This window comes from Diachasmimorpha longicaudata, chromosome 12, assembly GCF_034640455.1.
Source record: "Diachasmimorpha longicaudata isolate KC_UGA_2023 chromosome 12, iyDiaLong2, whole genome shotgun sequence".
Taxonomy (NCBI): domain Eukaryota; kingdom Metazoa; phylum Arthropoda; class Insecta; order Hymenoptera; family Braconidae; genus Diachasmimorpha; species Diachasmimorpha longicaudata.
The window spans coordinates 216,858-236,700 of NC_087236.1; the positions used below are offsets into that span (position 1 = coordinate 216,858).

The 19,843-nt window shown below is 36.1% G+C and overlaps 1 protein-coding gene across 5 annotated transcripts in view; it reads left to right on the plus strand.

The window, feature by feature from the left end:
• The window catches only part of LOC135168165 (optomotor-blind protein), a 78,942-nt gene extending 59,662 nt beyond the window's left edge, over nt 1-19,280 (plus strand). For 4 of the 5 annotated variants that reach the window (XM_064132104.1, XM_064132103.1, XM_064132101.1 and 1 more), the window contains exons 5-7: nt 1,832-1,978; nt 4,942-5,018; nt 16,049-19,280. In XM_064132104.1, coding sequence (XP_063988174.1) covers nt 1,832-1,978; nt 4,942-5,018; nt 16,049-16,868 — 1,044 coding nt within the window. In that variant the 3' untranslated portion in view covers nt 16,869-19,280. The remainder of the gene's footprint in view (nt 1-1,831; nt 1,979-4,941; nt 5,019-16,048) is intronic. The other variant, XM_064132102.1, reaches the window with a different exon arrangement.
• Nucleotides 19,281-19,843: the final 563 nt, after the last annotated feature.

Sequence of the window (19,843 nt, forward strand, 5' to 3'; positions counted from 1 at the left end):
GTGTATAGAAGGCAATAGGAAACCGTATATTTTCAGACAATAAATTAAGAGATTTGACTCATTCAGAAAAGCGAGCAAAGTGGTAAAGACACAGATTTTGTCCCTCGTTTCACATTAGTTTCTCACTCGTGTTTCCAAGTAGGTGGGCCTCAGGTAGCTGGGACAGATAACACCCCGAGATTACAACGGACAGAGTCATTAGCTGCGTCGGCTTCTGTGTTTATATGCTATACGGGAACTTTCCCCTTTTCGTTTCATATATTTCTATAAACTATAAGTAGAATCAAAACAATATCATGAATTGCAGAATTTCAATGTCATGTTAATCAATGATGAATTAGAAAAAAAATGATTTACTTTTTTGTCTAAACGTGAGAAAAATTTTAGTCAGAATTGCAGAGAAATTTCAAAACATTTTGACTTTGTAAATTCAGTAAAAAACAGAAAATGTTGATGAATGCATTCTTAAATTTGGAGGATAGTGACAGTGAATGCTATTTGATGACCAAAAATTCATGAAATTCTATTGGCAATCCGATTAACATTCTGGAATTGTGGAAAATTTTCCTTGACACCTTCAAATTTCATGAGTTTTTAATCCATAGAACATGTTCAGTAGCACTCTATCGAGAATTGACTGTCAACTATTTATGAAATCTCTGGAGAGTTATTGAAAAGTTATTATAATGCTCACCGGCAAACATGAGGTCCTATTATTGACACTCGACTCCACGTAACACTTTACATGGTCTTCGATTTGGAGCCCCCTCCTCCATGCACCAATCTCTTGCTAATTTTCCGACTCTGTAGCTATCATTCATGGGGGAAAAAGTGGCGGAACATTCAGTCCTTCCTCTGGTTGAATTACTAGACAGAAACATGAATGCTCGATGGTCTCATCATTCACTGAGTGGTTGGGGAGAGGTTATTGTATTGGAAAAATGGCTTTTCACAATGTGCGATGGAGACACGTGCGATCCACTAGGAGCGTATGGTCGTCTACTTCCGTCACTATAAATCAGAGAAGGGAAGTTTCTTCGGCTTGTTTATATAAACTTTAACAATGCAGCAGTTTCTCTTGCTCACATTTTCATTCATCTTTCATCACATTGATTTTCCTCGATGGAAATTATTTGTCCAAGAAGTATTGATTAAAATTACGGCAATAATAGGCTTGATGAATTTTAATGTTTTGAAATTAGTGAATGCCATGTGCGCTCAATGAATTCCACTTCTAAAATGGCGGCATGAAAGGGGGATAAAGAGAACGAGTGGAAAGGCATTTAACCCATTGATAGGCTAATGACAAACGTGTAGATTAGACCTATCTTAGTCAGGGACTAATTATTTACCCTTTGTAGTGTGCCGACCACCAATAGCTTCTCGCTCAAGCGGCTCTCGAATATTTCATTTATTGCCATTCATCTGACTACCCATTTTTTTTTCTTATCTTCAAATTGGATCCAAATGGCCACTACAAACTCGCTCACGTATCGAACTTGGCATTTTGCAGCACCGGAATCCATTTTACCTCTGTTTTTTTTTTATTCTCATCAGTGTCATGCCGATTGGGTACAAAATTAAGAAAAAAAAATCGTCGAAGGAGAGTTGGGGGAGAAAAATAATCATGATATGAATAAAATTAGAGAGTGGGAATGAATTTTTGAAATTGGTGAGAACACATAACTCAATTTAAATTGAATAATGGGGCTTACACTTATTCTCTCCCTAAAATTTATTAATTAATGCTCAAAATTAATGGAATGTTTGTAGTATAATAAAAAAATGTAAAGCAGTCTATCCCATAAATGGTCTTTTTTTAATTTTTCAGACGATATTGAATTCGATGCACAAGTACCAGCCAAGGTTTCACCTCGTTCGAGCAAATGACGTACTTGCGTTGCCGTACTCAACATTCAGAAGTTACGTATTCAAGGAAACGGAATTCATAGCCGTAACGGCCTACCAGAACGAAAAAGTGAGCAGTCCTCAAATTTTGTACTTTTCTTTTTTTTCCTCGATTGTCTTCTCTTCCCCTCGATTTTTTTTCTTTTTTCTGCTCAACGCTGGAAGTAGAATTCAATATTGACCTGCCGGGGAAAGTTAAACAGTGAGGAAGAACTCGGGGCGTGTAAAGTACAAGTGAGAGAGAGAGGAGGAAAGGGAAACGGAAAAGTGGAGTTCGAAGGATTTTAGCGCGAGGGTAAAGTTTTATGGAGACACCTTTGGAGTCACTCCAAGAGGCTTCTTCCAACTGAACTGCCTCCGGCTGCTGAAGCTTCTGAAAGAATTATCTCTAATTTTTGGGAATATTTATTTTGCCTTTTGGGGGAACAAAATTTGTACAAAATCTAATGGGAACTCGACTTAAAACCTCTCAAACTAACCGTCAAGAATAACTTGAATGACAATTACTTTTTGGATTATGTGTGGCTGTCAAAACATTTCATCAATTTTTTTCCATTACCGCCAAGTATGCTCTAGTTAGCGTTTTTTTCCCACTAAGGATTACCGAAAACCTATTCTTCCCATTTTTTTGAATATAAAACTGGCCTTTAATATATCAACAGTTTACTAATAATCAAGAGTAAGGTCTGGAAGGTCCCTGCGCTAATACACTGTTTTAACATCAACTATTAAAAAACTTGCATTTACATTTCAAGATTCATAGAAAGAAATGCAACATATTGATAAGATTAGCAATATTTCGAATAAAAACTTGAAACAAAATTAAATTTATTTTATACCAAAATCAAATATATTATGGGAGTATAAAATGTAACTGACTCAGGTATATTATACATTTATTTCGCGCATGGGTTCATCAATTTAGAGATGTTTGTTTTATATTTACTGGATTTCAATAAATCCTATGAAGGGTAATATAAAGGACAAGCACTAATTGTACGTGTCAAAGTATGAAGGTAAAAGAGTAGAGGTTGAAAAATGAGGGACAGAATATTATAATTAAAACATTAGAGTCAAACTATCAATGTCAAACCCTCCCTCTGCCGCCATTACTGTTTGCAGTCCCATCGATAGACACCCAATTTTTCACCTGTAATTTCTGATCCGCTTTTTGACCCTGACAAAATTGAAAAAATGCCAATTATACATGATTCTTTGCTTTTTTTTATTGTAATGCCGCTATTTGTAACTCCAATAAGCTACAAGTACTTCTCATACACTGATCCCAGAGTAGTTACCCGTCCTTTCAACTTGAAAAATTTAGAAACATATCTTTCTAGAGAAATTAAACAATAATCTATCAAGGCACACATCTCAAGTCAGATAGAATGAAGTTTCAGAGAAATTTAAATCTTTGAAATGAGTCATAAGTGCTCAGATTGTATGAAAAAATATCAAAATGTTTCCCAATGACTCCGATATTGGACCCCATCGCAAGAAATGATACATCAATTTCTTTAATGAGCACGATGACTTCATTTCAAATTTTGTATTTCTCATCTACCCACATTATCGACATCAATATCATCATCTGGTTCTATCGATATAAATATTCAGATAACAATTGTAAGGTAATACCCATTCAATTCTATGGACAATCGCTTCAATCAGTTTAATACTCGCCGGATACACAGATGAAACAGCCCCAGATACCTTCAGCCATTCACCTATGTTATGGTTATTGCTCTGTACTTATAGTTTCAACCCCAACAATCGATACTAGTGATCTGAGTTTAATCGGGTTAGAGTTTTTCATATGCTTCGGTTGCAAAGCATCGATAACAGATATACCTGGTATGAGCTCGTGCTAATCAAATGTATGTACATCATGTAGAAATGGCGAGAAAGAGAAGAAACACTTTCATTCCTTTTGCCTGAATTCTGTCATTTTTAATCTGTATCCGTTTCCACTCGAGGAGCCCTCAGATTTTTTTGGAAACTCAAACAAGTCTTTCTCTGTTAGGTTTTTTAATTACTTCGGCGACATTCTCGTGGCTATCAAAGCGTCTCCCTTGATTATCTTCTGTGTCTCATTCAAAACGAAAAAAAAACACGAAAATATTTAATCTGCATCAGTTTATTTTATGATGGAGATTAGCGGCGATCATAAAAAGAATAATATGACTGATTTCCGGAGTAATAAAAGATATAGAGAATAATTATGTCACGAACCAAATGGGAATAATAGCTGGTGAGCTCAAAGATTTTCCAAGTATTATTAGGGCGACCTCGGGAAATGTTCTCTACGTTAACCTCCCTCAAATTTCGCGCTAATCCTTTGGTTAATTTTCATGAAACTGACTTCTATAAAAATATGTCTGGAACACCTTTTAGTCCAATTACTGAAGAATTTAAGGAATTTATCAGATTTTTCCCTTCTTTCAACTCTTTCGTTGAGATTTTTTTGGGACTTGTTTAAAATTTTACGCTCGTCTTTGTTATCTTGGCTTTCGGCTCGACACTTGTTCAGGGACGGGAGACTTTTGCTGTTCGAATATTGCGCGCTACGTAAGATATTTAGCCTAATGCTCATTGTCGTCTGATATTTGCTTCTGGTCTCTATAAAAAAAGTCGGAACATTGTAAGTCCTAAGGAACCTACTTTGTAGGCAGATCTTTAAAGTTAATTGTACAGGGTCAATAACAAGAGCTTATGTATATATTAAATGATTAAAAAAAATATTTATCTAGTTTAAACTATTCGTTTTTATTGTGTCGCGTCTGTGGGATGATGTCTTCAAGCAAAGTATGACCCCCGTGAGGGGTTGGTGGTCTCTAGCAAATTCTGACCAGAATTCTCACCCTAGACGCTGGCTCTTCTCGGTATTATGCGCAGACGCCATTCAAATGACCTCGAACCCAGTGATCTAAAGCTTTTGCAATGAATGTGTACGAATAGGAATACCCATCGCGAAATTAGATATAACCGATTGAAAGGATTTTACGATTTTACGAAATACTATTTGTTTTCCAGATAACGCAACTGAAAATTGACAACAATCCCTTCGCCAAAGGATTTCGAGACACTGGTGCGGGGAAACGAGAGAAAAAGTGAGTATCGCTTTCAAAATTTAGAAATTTATAATTGAATTGACAAATGAATGGTACGATGATGAACCATATGACCTTTCACTCCAAATGAAAATTATAGCACTATTTGACAGAAGTAGATTTAGGACCACTATTTTAGGGGCTCATTTATTACAAATTTGACAATTGCGGATTTAAATAAATTCCGCCAATGGGTAGATGGCTTGCCATTCACTTCGTGGAATTCGCTATATTTGCAAAAATGATAATAGGATTATGCAAATCCTCCAAAATGTTCACAATATAATTGAGCTATATCGAATTGCCTTTATTTAAAATTCCCGCAAAAGGACTTTTCTAATAATGCTAAACGATTTATAGAGAAATTTCTTTTGGCTTTAATCATCTCCTACAGAAAAAAGATTCTCAAAGAATGTAGATAGTACAACTGATTGCTTTTCTAAAAATGGCATCAGTCGAACTGATGGATTAACAAATGAAACTCATGCAGATTCCAATCATGGTTACATCGAAGTAAAACTCAATTTTTTGTAAGAGTTCTGAATTTAACGACTCATATATTTTCACTCCCTCACCATGAATCCCAGCGGGTAGTTACCCAAACTCTTCCTGAATCAACCCTCTGTGTCCCGGGTCTCATTTGCACCCCCCAGCGAGCCGTGATCCGTCCATTTGTATTCAATATTGCAAGTTTATGGGCTTATGTCGACTCGCCCCTTGGGGCCATTGTTGGGTTATGCCATCAACCACCATGGTGTAATCTATAACACAGTCATACGACATTATATTCCTATATAACGCCCAAACGAATTGCTATTTCAATTTGATAGTGCCTGCTAAACTTCGAGAGTGAACTCAAGTGGACTTTGATGACATTAGTGGTGACTATGTAGAAGACACCCCGTCGCTTTTTTTTAGGGAAGAATTCTTGTGGTCGTAGGACGACATTGAGGAGGGGTTAATGCATCATTCCATTATCATATATTAGATTGAATTTATCGGAAGTTATACGGAATTTTAGATTCGTTAGAGAATCTTTGGAATTATTAAAAAAAACAATGTTCATTCGAATCTTGTCGATTTTCGGGTTGAGTGGAGTCGAGTGAGTTCAACTGAGCCACTTCGAATTTTTCATTTTGATTTGTTTGAAGAGTGAATTAGTCTCAGACGAAGTGTGTCAAGCTGACATCGACGTCAATTAAGTCGATTTCTCAAATATATGGAAATAAAACCGGTGAAGAAAAAACAGCATTATAGAAACGCTGACGTCACGTAGATTAAAATTGTAGCATGTCATTGGTACGTGGTCTTTTTATTTCGTCGTTTTTTTTTTTCATGTCAGGTTTCTACTGGAAAAAAGTTGAACGCTAATTTTGACTGGAAGGGAGCTGTTAAGAAAATTACATTGATATTGCCAATAAAAATAGTTGATCCCCAGCCTGATTTAAAACAGTTTTTTACATAGAATTTTTGTTGATCATTTATACTTGTATGATCCATTGCTGTCGATAATTTGTTTATTCCAAAGTGTGAGAAAAAGTTTAAAGAAAGTCACAACATTCCATAGAATTCTATCAACCGCAAGTAAGCTGAATGCCAAATGGGAAGGGAAGTGTAAAGAAAAAGAGCTTCTAACTGACGGGAAAAAAAACGGGTGCGGGGTCAATGGGGAAGTTGGGATAGGATGAGGTTGGAACATAGCCAATCATGGGATTAGCATACTGATGCATCAGGGCGGTACTATCGTTAACGTTGAGGGTGCCACTATTCACCGCTTTGAATTTTATATTAGCACACCACAAGCCGCTGCGGCCACATAAAGATCATTTTTTTACTCCCTTCATCCCCTCAATCCGGGCGTCTAAAGTTAAAAGGCACTATCTTTTTCTCCAATTTTTTTTTCTTTTTTCCTTTACTTTCTACAAGAATTTTCAAGAACTTCAATAAACTTGGAGGAATTGGATTTGAGAATTTTTTGTCGGCGTGTCAGAGATATTGTAACTCAAAGGATAGAGTAAACCGCTAGCTACCTCCCAGGGTGGTATAAATTACACGGAGACAAAAATTCAATAAAAATTACCAGAAAAAAAATCTAAAAATTATGTTCCAAAACGAATCCGTGGGGGAAATATAATTCAATACAAAAGTCTGAGTTCGCACTGAAACTGCACGAATTGCCACGTAAATTTTACGATTTAGTCCGTGAAAATTTACCACCCATCTGATGATTCACCACCATGTGAAGTCGTTACATAATTTTGTCCCCAATGGTTGAAAAATTCTTTCCGGAAAAAAAGCCTAGCTCAAAAAAGAGATTTACATGACACTATCCTTGTTCTGCCGGTGTATTATTTCGGTAGGGTCAAATTTCATGAGTATATTACAATAGAAACGGAAGGGTATTTTTACAAAAATTTCTATAATTTCTTTATATTCTCAATTAATTTATGATTATTCATTCGTTATGATACCTAACTTTCAGTGAATATTTGGTTATGTATGCGGACCGTAGAAAAAATCCACTGGCTTTATAAAAATTCCTGGGAGCCGATGGTCCAATGAAAAAGAAAAAGTCTCAGTGAGAAAGAATGAAAAATGAGAATAAACGTGAGGGATAAATTGAATTTTGCATTTCAATAAAAGTGGGGTAAATTCAACTGCAAATGATTGAAGGAAATATAAGTTCAAGTCTTTCTCTTTGTCGGGGTTAAACGCAAGTTGAGATCACGGGAAAAGCGTTGAGAATGATTCTCCCCTTGTTGTCACTGTAACAGAGGAATGAGGGAGCAATGTAGAGAGAGAGAGAGAGAGAGAGAGGAGGGAGTGGATGAGATTCGGGAGTCGTCGGAAACGCTGAAAGGGTGGATTATAATTCCACACGACGAAGGGTACAGAGGGTGGACGATGATACTAATAGTCAGCCAAATCCGGGTGATGTCAAAAGCCTCGACATTCCCTTTTTCCCCATTCACAACCCCAGCAGCACTCAAATGTGTCAAAATCTACACCACAAACGTTTTGCGGAGCTCAGTTCGATTATGTTCAACATATTTTGCTCTTTTAGAATTAATTAGACAGGTAGTAAAAAAAATATTACTGATCATAACGAGCACTTATACAAACAAGCCGGATATATTCAAATAAACGGGCAAATTGGCATTGCACAAAAGAGAAAATAAACAATATAGTGAGGGGACAACGATTCCTGGTAAATTTGGTCTTTACTTATATCACGAAATTCTTGGCTTGAGTAATGCTCACAAAGCAATGCTCATAACCTTACACCAGGAGATTTTATATTTATCCGAATGATGAGAGGAATCTTTTTATTTCCTCTGAAATGTTCATTTACTTCAGGCAGTATTTATTTCCTCAATGAAGTTACTCACGAGTGATCCTTATTAAATTTAAATTACGTCTCCTGATTCTCATGACAAATTGTTATCAATTATTGAATATGTCTTATGGTCTCACTCATATCTACATATCTATGATCTACAATTGTAACTTCTTAGTTTCTTTTAATTACATCGATTTCAGAAAATATTTATCTAAGAGGCTGTTCTTCATAGTAAAAAATTAATTTTTTTTGCTTAAATTTTCTCCGAATGCAAGTTGTAAATTATAGGAGCTTTGATCGTTCAACTTTAAGTTTCGGAATTTATATATCCTACCAGTCCATCAATAATCCAAAAGTCCAAGGATTCAATTTTTAAACCGTGTTCATATATGAGTGATAAAGCTTTCTTTCAATTATTCGCCAATGAATATGCATAATTAAATTACTTTCTTTTCCTCAAATGTAAATTTTGTTTAACCCCATCGACGGACGTTTATTAAAATGCAGATTATTTTTTCGTTGTCTATTTTTTAACCCCTCAAATATGGCGCCCATATGGCGCAATGCATCCTCGTCGGCCGGCGGCCTCCTGTCAACTTGAATTCGTCGTTCAATACGCAGCAACTTTAGACCTGATAATCGGGAATATTCTGACCTATAACTTCATGATACTCCCAAGTTTTTATGAAAAAAAGCTGTAGCTCAAAAATTTCGAAGATAGTGGCGGGCCAGTAATAATTGTTGTTATGATTTATCTGAAAATTTGTAAAAACTTGAACGACCACAATTTCAAGAATATCTTTGAATATTCTACGCTAAATGAATACAATCATAGCTTCAAATGTTTTGTGTCAATGCCAATGACTCGAAGATAAAATATGATTACGATAGCTATATTAGTTAATTTGATTTTTATGATTGTTAAAACATTTTGAACTTTTCATGAATTTTTCCGACAAGTGGGCATTTTGATGATTTCTTCATATGTGATATTTTGAATTCATTCTGCTTTATTCGAATAAATTTTATTTCAACTTTTTATCGAAGATTTAAGTTTATTCAATTTAATAAAATTAGGTAAACAATGAATAGTACAGGACTGAAGAAAATGACGTGTAATATAACCATTCGGGAGCATATGGCTAATTTATTTCCAAAAATAACTATACTATATTCAATACAAGAGCAATTTTCCACTTGTTATTTATTATTCATGTATAAACCTACCGTGGGTTATTTACAAACGTTTAGATGAATATTACACTAGCGAACAGGCACTTCGTAGTTACTAGATTAAGATATACTGTTTTATTTCATTTAATGACATTTGCCATAATTTCATCTTTTGACGTCTTATTCTCATTAACTATATTGTCCCCCTTAACTTACGAATTCCCGCATTGAATGGAGAGGGATTCTACTAAAAATAAATGAGACACCTGACCATTTCCCTAGTATATTTTTTTCCTCATACCTTAAAAGGATATCAGTGCTCTTCATTCCTAGAGTAGAATTCCCGTTATCATTGTGAAAAGCAAAAGAACAAAAAAATATAATGGAACAATAGTGGAATAGATACTGTTCCATGAATGGAACTGCTAACAAAAAAATCTCATTCATACTTTAGAAATTAAAATTCCATTGGAATGATATGAGTAACTAAATTTAATTGAAAAATTATTGCTCTCCAATTTTGTCTCAGTTTTTGTAACCGATGGTATTTCCATTTTCACTAGAAATAATTAAATAGTAAATAAAAGTTGATTCTTTATTGAACTGCTGCAGATGATTGAGAGAAATCTTTACCTGGTTTGAGGTCTCTATCATCTAAAGATCTAGAATCTTCATTCTATCAATCTGCAGTCATCCCAATACTTGACTAAGGGTTGTCTATAATTTTATCAATCGCAGGAATCTGAGAGATGTTATTGTTATTCTTGTCACTATTGCGACAATTTTCGACAATGGGGTCTTGTTATTTCCCAATGAAGAAGGCAGTAGTCTCAGTCATTGATAACCAGTACCAGTGCTTGTTTGGGAATTTCATGTCATTAATCCGCGCCAGCTCTTTTGTCGCAAATCCTTGGTGGATCATCGTGATAGGAGACATGATTTGCAATGCGCGTTTTAGTAATTCTATTTCTAGAAACTCATTTCCAATCGTGGAAAGATCTGTGAGAATATCATTCTCTTATTTCTCGAAACGGGCAATCGAATGGGTATGAATTTACCTGGAACTGTAATGTTTGCCTTCCGATTTAGTACGTCGTGAGCGAACTGCATATACTTTCAAGCCAGGCAATAATTCGATTATTCGAAATTTGCTCGGTACACACAAATTTTGATGCTGGAACCACACAACTGAGCACAATAATTTATTCGTCTTTCAATGCATCAATTGTTCTATCCATCAGGCTGATGGCTTGATCATTATGCTTATTTTTTCTACTGGTGAATAACTTGTGTAGGATCAGTGTATAAAAAGGATATGATTGGTTTATTTTATGAAGGGAACAGTATATTATAAAGTAACACACAGTCAAAATTATATTATTAGTAGGAGACGAGTATCCTCACGCGTAAACGGTCAAGTCACAACTGAAACTCATACCACTGTTCAAAACCCGAAAATGCACTGTTTTTTCTCCTTTTTTTTTATCACTAGTTTTTCTCCCTGAGTCCTCAACAATGCAAGGTCTGTCCTAAGAGTGACCCCATATGGCCGGACAAAACCCACCGTTATGCTAGACAAAAAATCCTTAAGACTCGAAACATTACTATCATAAACCTGTCATGTTCGACACACACGTCTCCTTTTCCTCACATTCCTTATATTAAAACAAACACATAAATCACCTTAAAACTTAGCGTCTAAACAAATCTTAATGTTCACTAGAGTCACATTGTTCTTTTACACGTGCGCAAATATCCAAAATAACAATGAACTCGCTCATTCACTCTTCATTAATTTCACACTTCCACACTTGTATGTGGAATGGTGACACTCCTTACTTGATGTGGCACTGCTCTTTAGCACTTGTACTGTTGTTGGTGTTATATTATCTTGTTCTCTTCTTGAGTTGGCTTGAGTGAGGGAGTTCATCTTTTTACCGTATACCCTGCATCCAGGGATGGTCACTCATCTCTTTTAGTATTCATAGATTTTGGGAGAATCTTCACGTATTTCGCTTATCTTGCTCAGATATTTGGTGTAAAAAAATCGTTGGTTCGAGTTTTCTGGTAAAAAACGTTATTTCCATCGTTTCTTATGAAGAAAATAAACCAAAAAACTGGAAAAATGTGAACAGCGAATATTCCTTAGAGATGATGTGACTGAAATGAATTTTATACAATATTAAAATTATCTAGGGAGCTCCAAAGTTGTTTTCAATTTTGTATCGGTGTAGAATGACTAAGAGCCTTCTTCACTTGCGAAAATCCCGTATATTCATTGCCTAAAGACGGAGCTCTCTCATTTTTCACATCATGATGAAAATCATGGAATTGAGTTGTTCCGGAGATGAGAAGCAAAAAAAAAAAAATATAAAACAGGGTCCCAAGGTTGATGATTGAAGTATCGATGCACAGTGATACGTACTAGCTACACAATGGCTTAGACCCATTTAACCAAGTGAATCCCATTCCCCTGTGTAGAAGAGAAGCGCTATCGATTTGTTAGCCGACCGATGTATTATACGTATGTGCACACATACGATAGACTTACCCAACCCCCAGACGTGTTGCAACTAAGACATAACCAAAACGTGCATGAGCTTCACGCTGATCGCATTATACGGTATTAGGGAAAAGAACAGTGGTAATCTTGTTCATTGGACAACAGAATTAAGTTTTTTTTCTACTTATAGCAGACACTTCCATCCTAAAGAGAAAAAGAGTGGAATTTAGCCAGATTGATTGAAATATTTTATTCATGTAAATATTATAGAACTCACAGACAATTTACGCCACCATTTGGCAATTGTTCTCAGGCGACTTTGGGGAAAATTTTGGAAGGTTCAGAAAAAAATTTCGTGATATTAAATAGAAATTATCCGCCATTATTTTTAGACCATGCCAGTTCCGTGGAATGTCCTACAATGACGTTTTCCTGGGGAAGTGTCAATTATGCTTAAAATCTCTCAGAATTAGCAGTAGATAAAAGTAATTTATGATTTCTGCTTCGTAAATCAATTACGGCTTTTCGTTTTTTACATTTACTCATCCTTAATTTATGACAAATTTTTCGTCTCTTGAAATGCAATCATATCATTTTGCACCCTTTCCTTGCATTTCTTTCGCGAATTAGTAAAGAAATGCCGAGGCGGTAGTCTTCACAAAATAATCGGTCCTTAAATGTACCAAGATGTAGAGATTGAAGAAAAAAAAATTAATTGAATCTTCGAGTCGAGGAAGTTGGAAATTAATTTGAAGAGCTCATGCGGAAAAAAGTTATTTCAGCCAGAAAACATTTTTTGTTCCGTAAAATACGCATAAGAAAATCATTAAATACATTTCTTAAGATTATAATTTATGATTTGGTGAATACAAATTACGTTCAATGTAATATAAGAATAAAAACTATGAAATTTACAAAATTATTTATGATAATTGACTCAATCGCATTGTAGACTACGTCACTTGATAACATTTTAGAGTATATTACGGTTTAGTCATTTTCTTGCTAAAACACTATACTGTTGTAAAATTTAATTGACAATTTTAATTCCGATTTGATTTTTTATTATATTGATATTTCCTTCCATCCAATTCGCTAATTCAACAGAAAAATACTTTACAAATGAATTGGAGCAAATAACCGCGTATTTTAGGACGTTTTAGTGCTGTGAACTCAAATTTGATGGAAACGTTTTATAACGTTTCTCTGTGAAGAGAAAAATATTCAATGAGTTAAAAAGCAGAATATGCAATATCACTCAGGAGAAAGCGTCATCTGACATTCCAACGGAATTTTTGAGTTATTGAATTAATAAATTTTCGTTTGCATTCGTTAATTAATCAGCTCTCTACGCTTAATTTTTCATTTGAAACAGTGCCATGTTGATGAATCACAAGAAAAAAACAAACACTATTCAAATTCTCTCCAACATTTAAATAAATATAAAATTAACCCTCGGCAAACAGCATTCCTTATCAGCGTCACAGTCACGATTTTTCGTGCTACACATCAAACGGAATCGTCAGGGATTGTGTCAGGGGATAGCAGGACAGTTGAATATGAAGACGAAAAAAAATAAAAATAAAATAACACTCATACGACCGCGCGCGTCGTCGAACCAGTGTAATCGATCTGTCGAGGAAGGCGTCACGCAGTATACGGCATAAACACGAACGAGTCTATCGCCAGATCGACGCGCCCCCGGGGCTAACCGGGGGTCAAATAAAAATGAGAGGAGGAAAAAGTGAAACAACAACGGTCGTGAAAAATAAAACAACATAGGAATAAATAAATAGTTGGAGGCGAGACGCGGGACTAACGACGGGGCGTGCGTGCGAGCCGCTTGTTTGCACAGACACGTGAGGGCAGGAATTGTGTGTATATGTGTGTGCCGCGGGAAAGAGGATTGCAATTTGCGATGGTTAGAGGTGTGAAATGACTGGTTGATTAAAGGGTGGAGTTAGGTGGTAGTGATCAGGGGATGATCTGATTTTCAGTCGAGAGTTCATCTAACAGAAATAAACCAAATAGCAAATGTAAAAGGGTGGAAATGGCAATAAAAAGACGTCAATGAAAGCAAAAGGTTAAACGAAAAAATCTAGAGACTCACCACTTGAATCTACCGAAGCCACTTCTTTTGCAACTTTACCAGCAAACTTCTGTTAGAAAATAGATGAAACATTTTTCATTAGCATAGTAGCATATAGAAATACACAATGTCTAGACAAGAAAGCCACGTTTCCGCACTCTCGGAATCTTCCTATCAAGTCGACAGCTCTTCACAAAAAGCAATAATTTCTCTTTCCCTGAATTTTTAATCGTTAAAATTTTGAACCATCATTTTTCACCTTCTATTTCAAATGTAGAAATAATAAAATCCGGCATAAACTTCTTTTTAATGAATAGATAATGATAAGAGAAATCATTTGCATAAATCAGTAGCCAACCATACGTCTGTGGGACACGCACGGCTATGGCATTAAAGGTGATTTTTGTCATTCATCACTTGTGAATGAAATAAATTATTGTGCGTTTTGAGAGAAACTATTCTTTGACCTGTCGATAAATTCCAGACATCTTCCACTTTAAAGGTTCACTTTTCGAAGGAGTAATGACCCGCGTATAGAATTCCCTTTATGCGCACCGTCTGAATATTACACATACCGCATCTAAAATAAGCACTTTACGCACACTAATCCGTTTCAATAACTGAACTTTGTAGGATTTATTAAATTACGCACGCAAAGAGTAGTACTTTACGCCCTTGGCATACAATATACAATTAAACTCTCAATCAGTACATACCCAATTAATCGCATATCCATGCATTTTATTATGCAAACAGCATCTTTTTGATCATGAATGGAGGGTATTACTAATAAAAGAAGAGGATAATGTAGTATAATAATTGTCAGCCCGGATTATCCCACTCTATTACATAATACCGTGGGGATAAGTAATGAAAGGCCCTCGTCCAACCGTGGTTTATGTCATCCTATCAAAAACGAATCAATGGTAGAGCTCTACAAGGTTTGAGGGAGACATATACATTCGATTGCGAGGTCGTGACACGCGTTTTTCAACAACATGAGAAAATTTACACATAATCGTTGTCACTGGGAGCTATAGAAAACAACTGGATAAATACAGGGGAAAAAAATTATATGAAGGCATAGCGGGAGGCAGTCTAACAAGACGGATATAGAGCTGCCCCAGGTTTTGCACTGTGTTAGGAAAGGCGTTCGCAGTACGATTAAGACAATTAATTTAATGCCCTGTGTACGCCGCAGGGCAATCGATGCTGCCACAACGTCACCATAAATCCTTCTTTCATACTCTCACTAATACTTTTGCGAGATTGTGTTTATTCCACTGACAGCCCGAGAAGTACCGAGTAAATGAGTGCAGTTATCATTACGGAGAAAACTGGTTGATAGATTTGCGGTTACAATTCAACCAAGAATATACAATAGTATCTTGTAACGTTGACGAACGTTTCGCTTGTAAAAGTTGTTGGAATCTATTGCCGTGGCCCGTTATAGCTAACAACTTTATAAGTCACTAATCTGTGACTTTGTAAAGGACATTTGATTTATAGGGAAACTGAGTGTTTTTATTATATTGCAAAAGTAGTATAATTCATAAATGATGGATACCCTCGAGGCACCAGCTCCCGAACGCGTGAAATGTTCCTCTAATAAAATGCATTTTTCTCATTCACATATGAAATGGCCGAACAGAAGATTTTTATTGTAAGCCGCCATATTTATCGCATAGAAAGAAGTCAATGGTGAAGTAAAATTGACAAGTCCATTGAAACCTGTGTATCTGAATGATTGAATGACTCTTTAGCCAACAGCCAAACAAACGGATGCCCCAAAACCGTATATTAAAAATATCGTTAGAATGACAGTAATTTTTGTACAGATATTGTCATTCTCTTTTGTTTATAAATAATGAATAATGTATAATGCTAATACCTTCACAATTGCTAACTCTGAGTCGTTGTTGCAGAAGACAGGCGCTGTTGACCGTATCAGGAAGTGGTTCTCGCTTGACCTCAGGTGCACCCGCGTCACCAGATAAACGCAGATCGTCAAACTCGGTGAATGATATGCTAGATGATGAGGACAAATTACTAGATGTTGTAGGTCCTGACACACCGCACCCGGCGCATCATCGTGAGCATTCGAGAGAACGGGATGATAGAACGAGTGAGCGCGAAGGTAGTGAGTCATCGGGATCGGAAAGTGGAGGAGTCGTTGGTGGTCCAGGTTCGGAGGGTCCGAGAACTGATATTTCAGTAGGTCCCCCAGTGCTGCATCCGCCATTACTACCATATTTCTATCCCTCGGTACCGGGCTTATATCCTGGACCAGGACCTCTCATACCTCCAAATCCGCTGGGACTTCACAGTGGAGTGACTCCTAGTATGTTGCTGAATGCTCAATTAGCATTGGCAGCCTCCCAACACCCAGCATTATTCGGTCATTATCCTCACCCCCTTTCAAGCCCTCTTCATCAACTCAAGGGGCACAGGTTTGCCCCCTATGCACTGCCAGCGCCATCTCACGGATCAGCCTTTGAAACAGTGACACCTGGGAGCAGAACATTGAGTCCAAGGTCACCACCTCCAAGACCTCCAACAGGATCTCCGACTCCCGGGAGTGGAGCTTCATTAACATCAAACACGGGAATATCAGCCGGTGAGCTTAAATCTATTGAAAACATGGTGAACGGTTTGCAGGAGAGGCGAAACGTAAAAAGGAGGCGGAGTCCGAGTTTAACTCCTGGACATAGAAACGAAGCGGACGGTGGGGGTGGGAGTCCGTGACAAGAGAACGAGCCCGTGAGTAGTACCAAGATTGATCCCGAAGATGAGGATCTTGATGTTACGAGTGGCGATGGCTCTACCGAGGAAATTGAACTGGAGCCCGACTCGACCTCGGAGCCATCGTAGCCGATGCTTCGACATTCACGGACCCCACTACAATATCAATCCAACGAATGATGCAGAAAACTATTATCAAAGTGCAATTTGAAGAGAGAAGTGATGGTTAGGATAAAATCGGCAAAAAATGTCGATTCCGATACTGGGGAGGAAATAAATTTTAGATTGAAAAATTCTCAAAGTTCGCGTGTGACGTGTGTACATAGTTTTAATTAAGTGCCTGGAATGATAATTTTCCAGGTCTCAAAAATTAAGTTTCCATTCGATGGCACTGCAATTTTTGGTTTTGTACTCTGCTAACTGTCTCTTCAAGGTCATAAATACCTAGCAGAGTTTGATACCCAAATTTCTACCACCTCTGTATATTTTAATGTTCTATAATTTTTCGTCAACAAAGACAGACAAATCGATGGTGAATTATGCCTTACATCGCCTAAAACTTGCGTTTACGAGGATAAGGACAAACAAAACAAGGCTTAAGGAGGAATTTACGTAATTCATTATTAATTATTGCAATATGTAAGAGTAAGGAGAGGCGAAGAAAAAAAACAATTAAGATTATAATGTGAGTACTTTTGACTCTATGCAGCTCCCCCTCCCGCCCCCTGAATTGTACATATGTACCCTAGTGATATATATATATATACGTATATACGTATGCATACGTATACATATATATATCTATATATATACGTATATACGTGTATAGGTATACACATAGTCTATATAAATATTAATATTATATATATAAATATTATAAATACAACTATCCCCTCCATATTAATTATTGAATATGATTAAAGTAATTCATTAGAGCGGAGATGGAAAATTCATGTAAATGCATAAAGCGCACGCTGCCCTGATATTGCGCAAAAGAATCAGTGAAATAAAAGAAGCGATGATATGGTAAAATGGAAAAGAGACGCTGCCTCGACCGACTCGCAGTTTTGTTCTGTTCAACGAGATCGCCCCATCTATTTTCCTTTCTTTTCACTCAGGAATAATCGTGTAATAATGATTTAAATTATTGAATAATGAGAGGGAGGAAAACGTTCATGTGATAGTGGTAAAGTGAGTGAGCCTACGACTCACCGTTTCAAATATTAAAGATATGTTTCCCTTTCTAAGTTTTCCCCCTCTTTCACTTTTCTTCGTTACCACCCAGTTATTTTCTTGTTTCTTTCCATTACTGTTCATTGGAAACAATTTTCCGGTTTATGATATAGATTATTTCTTGCGTCTCATAATCGGTATGGCTTTAAATTTTTGCTCGTAGAACGAGAGTTGCTGTTTCAATACTCAGTTTATGAAATTTCTCATTGTTAAGAATTTTTACGGAAAATCACATCATTACATCAGCCATTTCCATGGAAATCAAAATGGCTGAGCTTTTTCATTAATTTGGATAATCGCTCAGATGTTTTGAGAATAATTCAAATGAATGAGGGAGCTGTGATTAAGATCTTTTAAACGCTGAACAATTTGTCACTTTATGTTGAATGATCTCTAAATTACATTCTCTCCCGTACAGAAATGGTACTAAAATGACGAAATAGAAATTTTCAAAAAAAACCTATCTTGCATTAATTTTTTTTCATCGTTTCATCTTACTTTATGCCACCATCACTCATATCCAAAACATTATAGACGTTATTAATGCGACTGAAAAAATCACATTTTTTATTCTCATAATGCAATGTTTTTTCATTAAAATTTTTTCATCAAATGACATTAATTGAACTCTATCTCGATGAAGAACAAAAAAGCGTCGATCAACAATGGAACATAAATTACGCCATTCTGGAATCAAACGCGGAGTTCAAAATTGACATAATTAAAAGAAATAATGTGTTTGGAGGGGAATGATTAGGGCTCGATAGATCTGCAGTGAAGGTTTCAATAATGAAACGTTGAGATTTACAAGATAAAATGCATGATATTTGTGAATACATTTGCTCAAACCCCATGTCTTTTCTTCCAAGAGCATATGTGGTGCTGCGTCAGAACGGCAGCGTCCCTCTGGCGGTCGATAGAAAAAGAAAAAGAAAAAGAAAAACAAAAAAGCCTAGGGAAATGAAATAATAAAATAAACATAAGAATGCAATAAAAAAGGGGCCGTGAGCGGACTTATCATTTTTCCGAATCATAATTCCTACGGCTTGTGTTGTATATTGTACACTCTTAGAGCCAAACAAAAAATATCCCTACCTCCGCCTATTCTCCCTATTACCCGCCCGCCACCCTTGGAAAATTCTACATGACTAAAAATTATATATTAATTTAAAAACATAGAAAGCTTGTTTTTTCTTTGAAATTCACCTCTCACCACTATTCACTAAATAGTAGGAGCAAAGTAGTTGGTGAACCTTCGCGGAGGACGCTTCCTATACATATACATAGAGTGAAGTATTTATTGAGTCAAGGTAATGGACGATCGAGATTATCAGTCAATAATAACTTGACAGACGTAATTGCGTGGCGAAAACTTGAATAAAAAGATCTTCAAATAAATAATACTTTTCTTGAGTATCTAGAATAAAATCTCAAAATTTCAAAGTCTCTAATTGCGAATTTTGAAAGTTTGAACTTGAAACGTTGAAAAATTTTAACTCAAAACTATTAAAAGTACACTGATGAGTTGATTCCATAAATTAAATTTCATTCAGTGCACGTTAATTAACCTACATAACGGAACTTTGAAAATCATTAATTAATTTTCATCAACGTCATCAGTATTATTATTGAGACATTATTGCTAATATATAATAAATGTCATAATAATTTCTCTTGATTGAATCCATTAAATTTTAACTTTCAAAAGTTCGGATTTAAAATCATATGTCTCAATTTGAAAAGGC